The following is a 14292-nucleotide window of genomic DNA, read 5'->3' on the forward strand; positions in this document are numbered from 1 at the left end:
GTTAAGATCCTGCTCAAGTTACACGATGTTGACGGTTTTTATGAAGAAATGTGTGAATTGAATATGAATTTCTAACACTGAATATCAAAATCACACTTTTGAATTGAATTATTTTTACACTGAATTAATTCATGCATTTAAAGAAGCACGGCGATTTTTTTGCCGTCTGTTTTATTTTCATTGCATAAACACATTCAGTGTGAAAATATATTCAGTGTAAACAATTCACTCGGGCAGAAAGTATGGAAGTAAATATGTGCCAGACTTTGCATTAGAATTTCGAACACACAATTTTTACATCTTCAGAGTTTGAATTTGAAAAACCATATCATTTTTATTTTTTTCTGCTGTCTATTTTTCGATTATTGTTCACATTGACATTGTAACATATAAAAATACCGGTCTTTAAGATACCATAAGGAATATTTTATGCATTTGTTTGATGAAGGAGAAAAAACTGCCTCAAAGTACGATAAGACAAAATCAAACTTTCTATCAGGCGTGTAAGAAAATATTGACACACGTAAAAATCCCATCTATTTTTATTCACCATACCTTATGGATATTCAACAGCATTGTTTGGATTTTCTTTTTTAATTTAAGGTTAACATGCAAATAATCATGGCGTTTGTTCATTTTTGTGTTGCAAATAAACGTCAGGCCACTAGATGGCAGCAGTCATTTCGTCCTCCGTCGCTAAAGAAACAATGAAGTCCAGTGAGATCCTGGTGATGAATGAGGACGAGAGGATACAGTCGACTCCGCCGACAAACATATGAAAGCAGTTACGACGAGAGTCATGTGGTCTGTAAAATACAAAGTTAAGTATATACTAAAAACTATATCCTTGTTGCTACAGTATCGCAATAAGAAAGGATTTTGGCCACTTTTTGTGATTGATTTTGACAAAAGTAAAGATTTTCAAGACGTCATGTTTAAACGCCTGTAGCTTGTGGACATTTTACGATCAGTCATTTAAGGTGAAAAGTGTGAATTTCTCCTCCCGTTGGTTTCTATAAGAAAGTGCCAGAAGGGAACTGAAAGTTACATTTTTTAAAAAAAGGTTTTGGATTTCCTTTAGAATGATGAAAGACTGTGGTCCGAAAGTCTGGTGTGAAAGTGAACAAACTGCTGCCTGTGATCAATAACAATCACGACCATTCGCAAGAGTCATAAAGTGTGTATTGCTTGTAAGACATGCAAATAAACACAACAATACATATATAAAATTATTAATTTACTCATAATCTTTCTATTCTGTTCATATAATTTGGTGGAATATGGCTGGATTATATTGGAATTTTGAGAACATTGGCATGAAAAACTATGTTTGTATTTATTTTATTGTATACGTATGTGTTTTTTTCTGTATCAATACATCCCATTCATAAGTTGAATTGTCACTATTCTGGCACCGTAGAGCATGTTTGAGTGTAAACTGTCTAGTGTTCACCAGCTTGATGATACCGCCACCTGCTGGCGACTATAACTTTCAATCAGAGTTTAGGTGTAGAATCCGAATGTTTTAAAAAATATATTGTCTGTTTATTGTAATGAGATCGAGTTAAATCGAATTATTACATTTAATTTGGATTTAAGTATATTAAAATACACGTGTAAACCATTTACTATTTGAAGACTAAACTCTTCGCATTTATAATCTCAATATATTTATTAATTCTTTCATTAAACCAAAATGTGCGCTGTATATTTGAGATATAAATACATTTCAACACTTTTTCCTTTTAAAATTTTTGCGACAGTTATTTATTTAAGTTAATTTATTTCCATTTTGAAGACAGATTGACACAAATTGATACAACTTTTGAAAGCACTTGAAGAAAATGTACACTCGTTCACATAAACAAACTCATTAATAATATTTGAAAAAACAACATTACAAACTCTCAAAACACATTTATCTCAGAATCAAAATACCAGTCAAACGTAGCGCGGATGAAAGTCACGTGAGTCCAACCAGGAAGTGATAAAACGAGTGAACGCTTGATCCGATTGACGAAGGTCGTTTTTTTTCAAATATAAATGTTTCACATTCTTTGAAAAGTGCACTTGAATTGTTCAGTTGCAGTTTATCCAATTCATAAAAAAAAAAGAAAAAATGTATTTTTAAGACGTTCCAGTTTCCAGCATGTGACGTCATGACGCCGGAAGTGCCCAGACCGAAATAGTAGGGCGGACCGAAATGGTAGCAGCGGCAGCAGCAGCAGCAGCAGCAGTCAGCCTGGCGCCGCTAACTAGCTTTAGCTGTGACGGCTTCTTTTCACGCATTTATCCCAAGATTTCCGTCACTTTGACACCGTTTCTCCCCCGTCGAGGTCGTGTACCTCGCGTCGACACCTGTTGGGTGAGCAGCTCTGCGCATTTGTTTGCTAAATACCAAGTTTCCGTGTGTAGTTCGTGACTTCTGCAGCAAATACACTCGAATAAAAAAAAAAAAACTCGAGTTCTGCGAGGCTTTGTTTACGTTTATCATTAGATGGTATATATATTTAGTCATTGTTTTACATCTTCTTTAATGTGTATTTGGTGAGAAGGTTTTTGTGCTGTGATTTAGTTTCATGTTTGTGTATCTTTGGACACTGTTTTGAATCTTACATTTTATTATATTGCCTTATCTTAAAACGTATTAACAACACTGTTTTTAAAGCTTAATATTAACTAATATTTCATTATCTTGAAACACATTAAAATAACTGTTTTTAAGTCTTAAATTAATTGATATTTCCTTATCTTAAAACGCATTAACAAAACTGTTTTTAAAGCTTTAAATTAACTAATATAGCCTTATCTTGAAACCCATTAAAATAATCGTTTTTAAGTCTTAAATAAATTGATATTTCCTTATCTTAAAACGCATTAACAACACTGTTTTAAAGCTTTAAATTAACTAATATAGCCTTATCTTGAAACACATCAAAATAACTGTTTTTAAGTATTAAATTAATTGATATTTCCTTATCTTAAAACGCATTAACAAAACTGTTTTTAAAGCTTTAAATTAACTAATATAGCCTTATCTTGAAACCCATTAAAATAACTGTTTTTAAGTATTAAATTAATTGATATTTCCTTATCTTAAAACGCATTAACAAAACTGTTTTTAAGGTAAGGTAAGGTAAGGTAAGCTTCAAATCAACTAATATATCCTTATCTTGAAACACATTAAAATAACTGTTTTTAAGTCTTAAATTAATTGATATTTCCTTATCTTAAAACGCATTAACAAAACTGTTTTTAAAGCTTCAAATCAACTAATATATCCTTATCTTGAAACACATTAAAATAACTGTTTTTAAGTCTTAAATTAATTGATATTTCCTTATCTTAAAACGCATTAACAACATTGTTTTTAAAGCTTTAAATTAACTATTACAGCCATATCTTGAAACACATCAAAATAACTGTTTTTAAGTCTTGAATTAATTGATATTTCCTTATCTTAAAACGCATTAACAAAACTGTTAAATTAACTAATACAGCCTTATCTTAAAACGCATTAACAAAACTGTTTTTAAGTCTTAAATTAATTGACATTTCCTTATCTTAAAACGCATTAACAACACTGTTTTTAAAGCTTTAAATTAACTAATATAGCCTTATCTTGAAACACATCAAAATAACTGTTTTTAAGTCTTAAATTAATTGATATTTCCTTATCTTAAAACGCATTAACAAAACTGTTAAATTAACTAATACAGCCTTATCTTAAAACGCATTAACAAAACTGTTTTTAAGTCTTAAATTAATTGACATTTCCTTATCTTAAAACGCATTAACAACACTGTTTTTAAAGCTTTAAATTAACTAATATAGCCTTATCTTGAAACACATCAAAATAACTGTTTTTAAGTCTTAAATTAATTGATATTTCCTTATCTTAAAACGCATTAACAAAACTGTTAAATTAACTAATACAGCCTTATCTTAAAACGCATTAACAAAACTGTTTTTAAGTCTTAAATTAATTGACATTTCCTTATCTTAAAACGCATTAACAACACTGTTTTTAAAGCTTTAAATTAACTAATATAGCCTTATCTTGAAACACATCAAATAACTATTTTTAAGTCTTAAATTATTGATATTTCCTTATCTTAAAACGCATTAATAAAATTGTTTTTAAAGCTTTAAATTAACCAATATAGCCTTATCTTGAAACACATCAAAATAACTGCTGTTAAGTCTTAAATTAATTTATATTTCCTTATCTTAAAACGCATTAACAACACTGTTTTTAAAGCTTTAAATTAACTAATATAGCCTTATCTTGAACCACATCAAAATAACTGCTTTTAAGTCTTAAATTAATTGATATTTCCTTATCTTAAAACGCATTAACAACACTGTTTTTAAAGCTTTAAATTAACTAATATAGCCTTATCTTGAAACACATCAAAATAACTGTTTTTAAGTATTAAATTAATTGATATTTCCTTATCTTAAAACGCATTAACAAAACTGTTTTTAAGTCTTAAATTAATTGATATTTCCTTATCTTAAAACGTATTAACAACACTGTTTTTAAAGCTTAATATTAACTAATATTTCATTATCTTGAAACACATTAAAATTACTGTTTTTAAGTCTTAAATTAATTGATATTTCCTTATCTTAAAACGCATTAACAAAACTGTTTTTAAAGCTTTAAATTAACGAATATAGCCTTATCTTGAAACACATCAAAATAACTGTTTTTAAGTATTAAATTAATTGATATTTCCTTATCTTAAAACGCATTAACAAAACTGTTTTTAAAGCTTCAAATCAACTAATATATCCTTATCTTGAAACACATTAAAATAACTGTTTTTAAGTCTTAAATTAATTGATATTTCCTTATCTTAAAACGCATTAACAAAACTGTTTTTAAAGCTTCAAATCAACTAATATAGCCTTATCTTGAAACACATTAAAATAATCGTTTTTAAGTCTTAAATCAATTGATATTTCCTTATCTTAAAACACATTAACAAAACTGTTTTTAAAGCTTTAAATTAACTAATATAGCCTTATCTTGAAACACATTAAAATAACTGTTTTTAAGTATTAAATTAATGGATATTTCCTTATCTTAAAACGCATTAACAAAACTGTTTTTAAAGCTTCAAATCAACTAATATATCCTTATCTTGAAACACATTAAAATAACTGTTTTTAAGTCTTCAATTAATTGATATTTCCTTATCTTAAAACGCATTAACAAAACTGTTTTTAAAGCTTTAAATTAACTAATATAGCCTTATCTTGAAACACATTAAAATAATCGTTTTTAAGTCTTAAATAAATTGATATTTCCTTATCTTAAAACACATTAACAAAACTGTTTTTAAAGCTTTAAATTAACTAATATAGCCTTATCTTGAAACACATTAAAATAATCGTTTTTAAGTCTTAAATCAATTGATATTTCCTTATCTTAAAACACATTAACAAAACTGTTTTTAAAGCTTTAAATGAACTAATATAGCCTTATCTTGAAACCCATTAAAATAACTGTTTTAAGTATTAAATTAATTGATATTTCCTTATCTTAAAACGCATTAACAAAACTGTTTTTAAAGCTTTAAATTAACTAATATAGCCTTAACTTGAAACCCATTAAAATAACTGTTTTAAGTATTAAATTAATTGATATTTCCTTATCTTAAAACGCATTAACAAAACTGTTTTTAAAGCTTTAAATTAACTAATATAGCCTTAACTTGAAACCCATTAAAATAACTGTTTTCAAGTCTTAAATGATTGATATTTCCTTATCTTAAAACGCATTAACAAAACTGTTTTTAAAGCTTTAAATTAACTAACATTTCCTTATCTTGAAACGCATTAAAATAACTGTATTTAAGTCTTAAATTAATTGATATTTCCTTATCTTACCTCACAGATCGTGGGTTCCAGTTCAACACAGAGGCTCATGCAGTGCTATGTCTTCCCAATGGTGTAAAGTGGAACAAACCATCAGCACGAGCGCCAACATGTCGATGCCCAACACGCCCTCCAGCAGCGACGCCTGCCTCAGCATCGTCCACAGCCTCATGTGCCACCGGCAGGGAGGCGAGAGCGAGACCTTCGCCAAGAGAGCCATCGAGAGTCTGGTGAAGAAGCTGAAGGAGAAGAAGGACGAGCTGGACTCGCTCATCACCGCCATCACCACCAACGGAGCTCACCCCAGCAAGTGCGTGACCATCCAGAGGACGCTGGACGGACGGCTGCAGGTACGATGGACGACCACTTGAAAACGTTTTCTCTTCTGGTTTACTCACGCGTTTTGACGGCAGGTTGCCGGACGGAAAGGATTCCCGCACGTGATCTACGCCAGGCTGTGGCGATGGCCGGACCTGCACAAGAACGAGCTGAAACACGTCAAGTACTGTCAGTACGCCTTCGACCTGAAGTGTGACAACATCTGCGTGAACCCCTATCACTACGAGCGAGTTGTGTCGCCAGGCATTGGTAAGTACCTTTGATAGCCTTTCAGTAATTTAGGGCGGCTAGGAAGTACAGCACAAACAATCCACTCTGAGAAATGTACTTATTTACAAACTCTGGGGGAAAAAATATAAACAAACTTTAGCAAATTTACAAATGTAAAACATGTAAAAACGAATTAAAATTCTAAAACAAATGTACACACTTTTACACATTAAAAAAAAACTCTGTTACACATTTATAAACTTTGAAACAACTTACAAACCCCTATGCGACTTTTTAAACTTGAAACAAATTTTAAACTCTGACATACATTTATAAACTCTGAAACATGTTCACAAACTCTGAAACGCATTTACAAACTCTAAAAACACTTTTACAAACTCTGAAACGCATTTACAAACTCTAAAAACACTTTTACAAACTCTGAAACGCATTTACAAACTCTAAAAACACTTTTACAAACTCTGAAATGCATTTACAAATTCTGAAATACATTTGAAAACTCTGAAACACGTTTGCAAACTGTCAAACACATCTACAAACTCTCAAATGCATTAAAAAAAATTCTGAAACACATTTGCAAACTCAGAAACCAATTTAAAAGCACTTGAAGCAAATGTTTAAATCGATACACATTTACAAACTCTAGATTAAATTTGCAGTCACTTATTTGTCACTTGTAAAGCATATTTACAAATTGCAATAAAAACAAATTTACGCACTCTGAAACGAAGGGTACAAACTCGGAAACGGAAGGTACAAACTTGGAAACGAATGTACAAACTCGGAAACGAAAGGTAAAAACTCGGAAACGAATGTACAAACTCGGAAACGAAGGGTACAAACTCGGAAACGAAAGGTACAAACTCGGAAACGAAGGGTACAAACTCGGAAACGAAAGGTACAAACTCTGAAACGAAGGGTACAAACTCGGAAACGGAAGGTACAAACTTGGAAACGAATGTACAAACTCGGAAACGAAAGGTAAAAACTCGGAAACGAATGTACAAACTCGGAAACGAAGGGTACAAACTCGGAAACGAAAGGTACAAACTCGGAAACGGAAGGTACAAACTTGGAAACGAATGTACAAACTCGGAAACGAAAGGTAAAAACTCGGAAACGAAAGGTAAAAACTCGGAAACGAATGTACAAACTCGGAAACGAAGGGTACAAACTCGGAAACGAAAGGTACAAACTCGGAAACGAAGGGTACAAACTCGGAAACGAAAGGTACAAACTCGGAAACGAAGGGTACAAACTCGGAAACGAAGGGTACAAACTCGGAAACGAAGGGTACAAACTCGGAAACGAAAGGTACAAACTCGGAAACGAAGGGTACAAACTCGGAAACGAAGGGTACAAACTCGGAAACGAATGTACAAACTCGGAAACGAAGGGTACAAACTCGGAAACGAAGGGTACAAACTCGGAAACGAAGGGTACAAACTCGGAAACGAAGGGTACAAACTCGGAAACGAAAGGTACAAACTCGGAAATGAAGGGTACAAACTCGGAAACGAAGGGTACAAACTCGGAAACGAAGGGTACAAACTCGGAAACGAAGGGTACAAACTCGGAAACGAAGGGTACAAACTCGGAAACGAAGGGTACAAACTCGGAAACGAAAGGTACAAACTCGGAAACGAAGGGTACAAACTCGGAAACGAAAGGTACAAACTCGGAAACGAAGGGTACAAACTCGGAAACGAAAGGTACAAACTCGGAAACGAAGGGTACAAACTCGGAAACGAAGGGTACAAACTCGGAAACGAAGGGTACAAACTCGGAAACGAAGGGTACAAACTCGGAAACGAAGGGTACAAACTCGGAAACGAAAGGTACAAACTCGGAAACGAAAAGTACAAACTCGGAAACGAGTTATTATATATATATATATAGATATATATCTATATATATATCTATATATATATATAGATATATATATAAAACAAACAATGACACAATTGAGGGTTAATGAAAGTTTCCTCCAAGTGTAAATGACTACACAATGAAGTCAAAAAACATCTAAAAGAAACCTTATATTATACATATTATTTGTTGTAGAACTCAAAGTCAAGATCAAGGCGCATGAATCAGTCGAGATAACTTGTCTAAACCTTCATGCGTCTCCACAGACTTGTCCAGCCTGACCCTCGGGGGGGCCTCTGGACCCAGCTCCGGAATGATCGTCAAGGACGAGTACGACTTCGACGGTCCGTCAAGTCTTCCTTCCCTGGACGGGAGTCACTCGCTCCAAACCATCCAGCATCCTCCGTCCGGCAGCCGCCCGGCGCCTCCAGAGGCCTTCTCTGGTCAGAACCTCCCGTCTGCTGAGGCCTCCACGTCTGCCGTCACCTCCTCCTTCAATGCTGTTCCTGCTGCAAGTAGGTTCATCTCCTGTGTCGGCTTATTTATGTTTAGAGCTGCTAACTAATGAACTTTAAAATGTCATAAATGTCGCCATAATATTCAACGTCTCTGTAAGTTTACTGTCCAGGTGTTTTCAGCAGGTGTGTTAGGAGTATTTCTTTCTCATGGTTATTCAAAAATGTAAAAACAAAACGGCTAAACTCACTTTCTAGTTCAATAAACATTCCAACGACTCCCTGAACTAGTTTTCCAACATGGCTCTACCTACGTCTCACCCCCACTCGGTGAACTCATTGCTGCTGCTACATTTAGTATGGATTTTTTGGCCTATGTTGTTTGCTGATATTTTGAGAGTCTAAACAAGCAGATGCAGATTTGTTTTTATCTTTTTTATTTGTTATCTTTTCCCCAGCAACATAAACGCACACAAGATCACTTTTCTATTGATTACGCAAACTGAATAAATATCAATACAACTGAACAACAGCAAGTGTTCAATAAATAACCAAAATATAAACTAAAACGAGTGCAGACAATAGTGGAATAATAAAACCCACAATGAAAACTTCACTTATCAGTTCAATAACAACTTGTTTTGCTTCACAAAAAGTAGTCGTAAGACACATAAGACAAACACAGGAGTCCAAGAAAGTTAATAAAAAGCCTGAAAAAATAAAAGTGTCTTAAGATGTTTCTTGAAGGAGTCAGTAGATCATCAAACACAGAGGGAGATCGTTCCAAAGTTTAGGAGCAACAGTCTGGAAGGATTTCTCTCCTCTGGTCCTGAACCGTGTTCAGCAACCATCAGTAGATTCTGGTCCACAGACCTCAGAGCCCGAGCTGGGGTGTAAGGCTGGATCAGATCACTGATGTAAGGAGGAGCCTGACCATGAATAGATCTGAAAGTAAGAACCAGAATTTTAAAGTTGATCCTGAAAGAAACTGGCAGTCAAGTGTTTTAAGGATCGGAGAAATGTGAGTTCTTCTACTAGAGCGGGTCAGAATTCTGGCTGCAGAGTTTTGTATTAACTGCAGGAGAGACAGTTCCTTCTTGTTAAGACAAAAAAATAAACTGTTACAATAGTCTATACGAGATACAAACGCATGGATTATATTCTCCAGATCATCTTGTGACAACATTTTCCTAAATTTAGAAGTTCACTAATTTCCAGTCGTCAACCTCTTTCTTCAATATTCTCAGTTGAAGGAAAAAAAGCAGCATTTCTGTATTATTTAGGTTTTTTTGTGGCACGGATCAAAACGCATCGGCTTCTGAGTCTGGAAAGTTCCTCGTTTTAAAACTCATCAAAACTTAATGTGTGGATTTTCCTGAAGAAGAACGGATTATTGAAAAAGGCAGTGAACATCAGACTGTGTTACTTATTAGCAAGTGTTATTTTGCGCTCATTTCTTTGTGTTTGTGAGAAAAAGGGCTTTGAGTGTAAATTTACAAAAGTAGAAAAATTCAACATAAGACTTGTACTACGTTTATTATCCCTTTTTTTTTTTATCAGAATTGATTTTATGAAATTGTTATCGAAGAAAAGATCATTAACTCGTACGTTTTGTCAGGGTCAAGGTGACCCATAGACCCGAAAACCAATGTGTTTGAGGTATCTCTTGTGTTGTCTCTGGGTCAAGATGAACGACCTCCACCACTGCCTATGTATTTATGGAGGCCAGAGAGTTCGTTGACCTTGACCCAGAGACAACACAAGGGATACCTCAAACACGTTTTTTGGGAGGGGGGCCTTAGGGTCACCTTGACCAAGAGATTACACAAAGGTGTGACACCAAACTGATGACTTCATGAGCACAAAGCCTTTAAAACATGAACACCTGTGATCTCAGGCGCTCCCTCATCCTGGTCTGGGAACGGCTTCCCTGCTCCCGCCTTACCTCACCTGTCCAACGGTCACCTGCTGCATCACACCTCTGTGGCTCAGTGCTGTGAGTCTCACACACACACACACACACACACACACACACACACACGGAAAAACTGTGGGTCGTTCACGCATGATCGTGTCCTCTTTACTTTCAGGGCCGCCTCATTACGACCACACCTTCCAGCCTCCGATATCCAATCATCCAGGTGAGGAAGGAGAACCTCTGAGTGTGTGTGTTTGTTTGTGCGTGAATATAAGAGTTATTTGTGTGTTTCAGCGCCGGACTACTGGTGCTCCATCGCCTACTTTGAGATGGACGTCCAGGTCGGAGAGACCTTCAAGGTCCCGTCCACCTGCCACATCGTGACCGTGGACGGCTACGTCGACCCGTCAGGAGGAGACCGGTTCTGCCTGGGCCAGCTCAGTAACGTGCATCGGACCGAGGCCATCGAGAGAGCAAGGTGTGACGCGCGATTTAGCCCCAAAATGATTCTGACAGAAGACTGTCTGTAGAAGTATATCAGTGGCATTTAATTAACGAATTATTAATTTAAAACTTTTAATGTAGAAACTGTTGAAATGTATTCATCAAATTATCTTTTTTTAAAGCATTAAATGTTTTTAATGGTTGTGCTCAAAGGACTAGATGGTAAATCATTTGGATAATCAGTGTTTGTATTCAGTATGTTTTATGTTTAAAGGTTAAAATTGTATTTATTTCTAATTTAATTTTTTGAGTTGATATTCCTATTACAATATTATAGAGTTAAATGCTGGTATAATGACATAGTTTGATATTCCAAAAAATACACACACAAATTATAATGTTTTTAAATTGAATTTAAAAGGCTATGAATTAAAATGAATACTTAATTTAAAACATGTATATTTAATTTATTGCATTAAGTATTCGTTTTAATTCGTAGCCTTTTAAATTAAATTCTAAAATATTTTTAACGCAGTTCAATATCCTTAATGCAATAAATAAAATATACATGTTTTAAATTAAGGATAATGAACTGCGTTAAAAATATTTTAGAATTTAATTTAAAAGGCTACGAATTAAAACGAATACTTAATGCAATAAATTAAATATAAATGTTTTAAATTAAGGATATTGAACTGCGTTAAAAATATTTTAGAATTTAATTTAAAAGGCTACGAATTAAAACGAATACTTAATGCAATAAATGAAATATACATGTTTTAAATCAAGGATATTGAACTGCGTTAAAAATGTTTTTAAAATTAATTAATTTGAAGTTTCTTTTTAATGTAATTATTAAGGAAAATAATTTCAACCTTTTAATAAACGAATAGTTAAATTAAATGTTTAAATAAAACAAATTCAACCTTAAAATATTGACTTTATAGAATTTTTTTCATTATAAAATGGATTCAATGCATATAAAACATTTCAATAAAAATTAAGTCAACGTTAGATGTTATCAGTATCGGATAAAAAGGACGAGATGTTCTTCCTGGTGGTCTAACCTTGTGTCGTCATGACTCCAGGCTGCACATCGGCAAGGGCGTGCAGCTGGAGTGCAAGGGCGAGGGCGACGTGTGGGTGCGCTGCCAGAGCGACCACGCCGTGTTCGTCCAGAGCTACTACCTGGACCGGGAGGCCGGCCGCGCTCCGGGCGACGCCGTCCACAAGATCTACCCCAGCGCCTACATCAAGGTAGGAACCCCGATGGATCCGGCCTTTTCGATTCGACTCCGGGAACGACTCCGCCTTCTCCGCAGGTGTTCGATCTTCGCCAGTGCAACCGACAGATGCAGCAGCAGGCGGCGACGGCGCAGGCGGCCGCCGCCGCTCAGGCCGCCGCCGTGGCCGGGAACATCCCTGGACCCGGATCGGTGGGCGGGATCGCACCCGCCATCAGTAAGACGTCACAGAGACGACATTTTGCTCCTGAAACTGACGCCTCTGATCTCCGCAGGTCTGTCGGCGGCCGCTGGTATCGGGGTGGACGACCTGCGCCGACTCTGCATCCTCAGGATGAGCTTCGTCAAAGGCTGGGGGCCCGACTACCCTCGCCAGAGCATCAAGGAGACGCCCTGCTGGATCGAGATCCACCTCCACAGGGCTCTGCAGCTGCTGGACGAAGTCCTGCATACCATGCCCATCGCGGACCCTCAACCCCTGGACTGACCCTCCTCACCTTCTTAATCCAGGGCAGCTTTGACCTTCAGACGACCCTGAAGCTCTGGTGCCTCGATGGGGTCGACGGGTCCATCATTAGGAGAAAGTATCAGACCCGATGCAAAGACTATGTTCCAGACCGAGAGGTGGTTACTGAGCATCCTTTTTTTTATTCCTCTTGGATGTTACTGAAGCTTTTTTCTTTTTTTTTTTTAGAAAGACTTTTAATGTTTTATCTGAGTTTTTATCAAACCAAAGTCAGTTTGAAAAACATTTTTTTAAATCATGACCTACAAACACTTTTAACACTAAACCAAGAAAGGCTTTAACACACAAACAAAAGTACTTTTGAATTCCAAGCATTTTCTTATAGTGAAATTCAAGTTTTTCTGCACAAAAGGGCAAATATTTGGCTGGTTTTTCTACACTACCTGACCGAACACCTATTGTTTTCCACTAGAAAACTTTTTTAAACTCATTTTTTCACATAATGATCTGCGTTACAAGTTTCTAGTTTCACTCTTTTTGAAGGCTTGACGTCCAGGGGGAGAGAAATAGTTAATGTGGGTTATTTATGTGATGATAATAAAGAAAAACCTTAAAGTGTGTCTGGTTCGCTGTCTAATCGCAGTGTGTATTAGCGAGAATGTGGTCGATACGATGCTTACCTTGATACAGAGGCAACAATACGATATATTGTGATACTGTAGTAACAAGGATAAGTTTGTAGTATTGTCGAGTACTTGACTCTGAGAGTGTTGCAGAATTTACAGACCACATGACTCTTGACGAAGTCGTAACTGCTTTCATTTTTTTTCAAACCAAAATATGTCAAAACATCAGCTTTAAAAGCTGCTGTAGTCGACCGTATCCTCTCGTCCTCAGTCATCACTAGGATTTTGTGGGATTTCATTGGTCCTTCAGCTGCAGATGATGCTATGACTGCTTCTAGCATGAATGTTTGCTTGTTAATATTTAGTACACAACAAATCTGATTTGAAATCAAAAATTATATAAAGTATCATGAACAAAATAGTGTGATATTTAAGTTCATCCATATTTTCTCACCCTTTCTCTACTGTCTCTTAGCTGCCTAGAGAACCGTGCAGCATAAAAACATTACCGTTTCAAAGACAAGTTCAGTAGGTTACAGTAAAACTCAAACTCAAATTTGATAGGGACTGCAAGATAATGTAAAGATTGTAAAAATCTCAATCAAATTTAAAAGTAGATGCAGATGAAGTAATGTATGCGTTTATTGTAAAGTATTTTTTTCTGAACCTACGGACAGATGAAGGGAGACTAAGAAGAGAGTGCAGACGGAGTAGATTGAGTTGTATGAGTGCTTTTGAGGAATAAAGCTGTGTAATAAGTGGATTGGAAAACGGTTGTTCGGAAGCACAGAAGAGACGATAGACGTGTCGGAGA

The 14292-nt window shown here is 35.4% G+C and overlaps 1 protein-coding gene across 1 annotated transcript; it reads left to right on the forward strand.

Annotated features, from left to right (window-relative positions):
• The first annotated feature begins 2198 nt into the window (after positions 1 to 2198).
• On the forward strand, positions 2199 to 13472 carry LOC148087874 (SMAD family member 4-like). Its single transcript, XM_087792093.1, has 10 exons — positions 2199 to 2365; positions 5906 to 6236; positions 6300 to 6474; positions 8592 to 8840; positions 10678 to 10776; positions 10871 to 10921; positions 10993 to 11176; positions 12231 to 12399; positions 12465 to 12603; positions 12662 to 13472. Exons 2-10 carry the CDS (start codon positions 5946 to 5948, stop codon positions 12871 to 12873), a joined length of 1569 nt encoding a protein of 522 aa, XP_087648219.1. The 5' UTR covers positions 2199 to 2365; positions 5906 to 5945; the 3' UTR covers positions 12874 to 13472.
• The last annotated feature ends 820 nt before the right edge of the window (positions 13473 to 14292 follow it).

This window comes from Callionymus lyra, chromosome 1, assembly GCF_982586985.1.
Source record: "Callionymus lyra chromosome 1, fCalLyr1.hap1.1, whole genome shotgun sequence".
In the NCBI taxonomy this organism is placed as follows: Eukaryota; Metazoa; Chordata; class Actinopteri; order Syngnathiformes; family Callionymidae; genus Callionymus; species Callionymus lyra.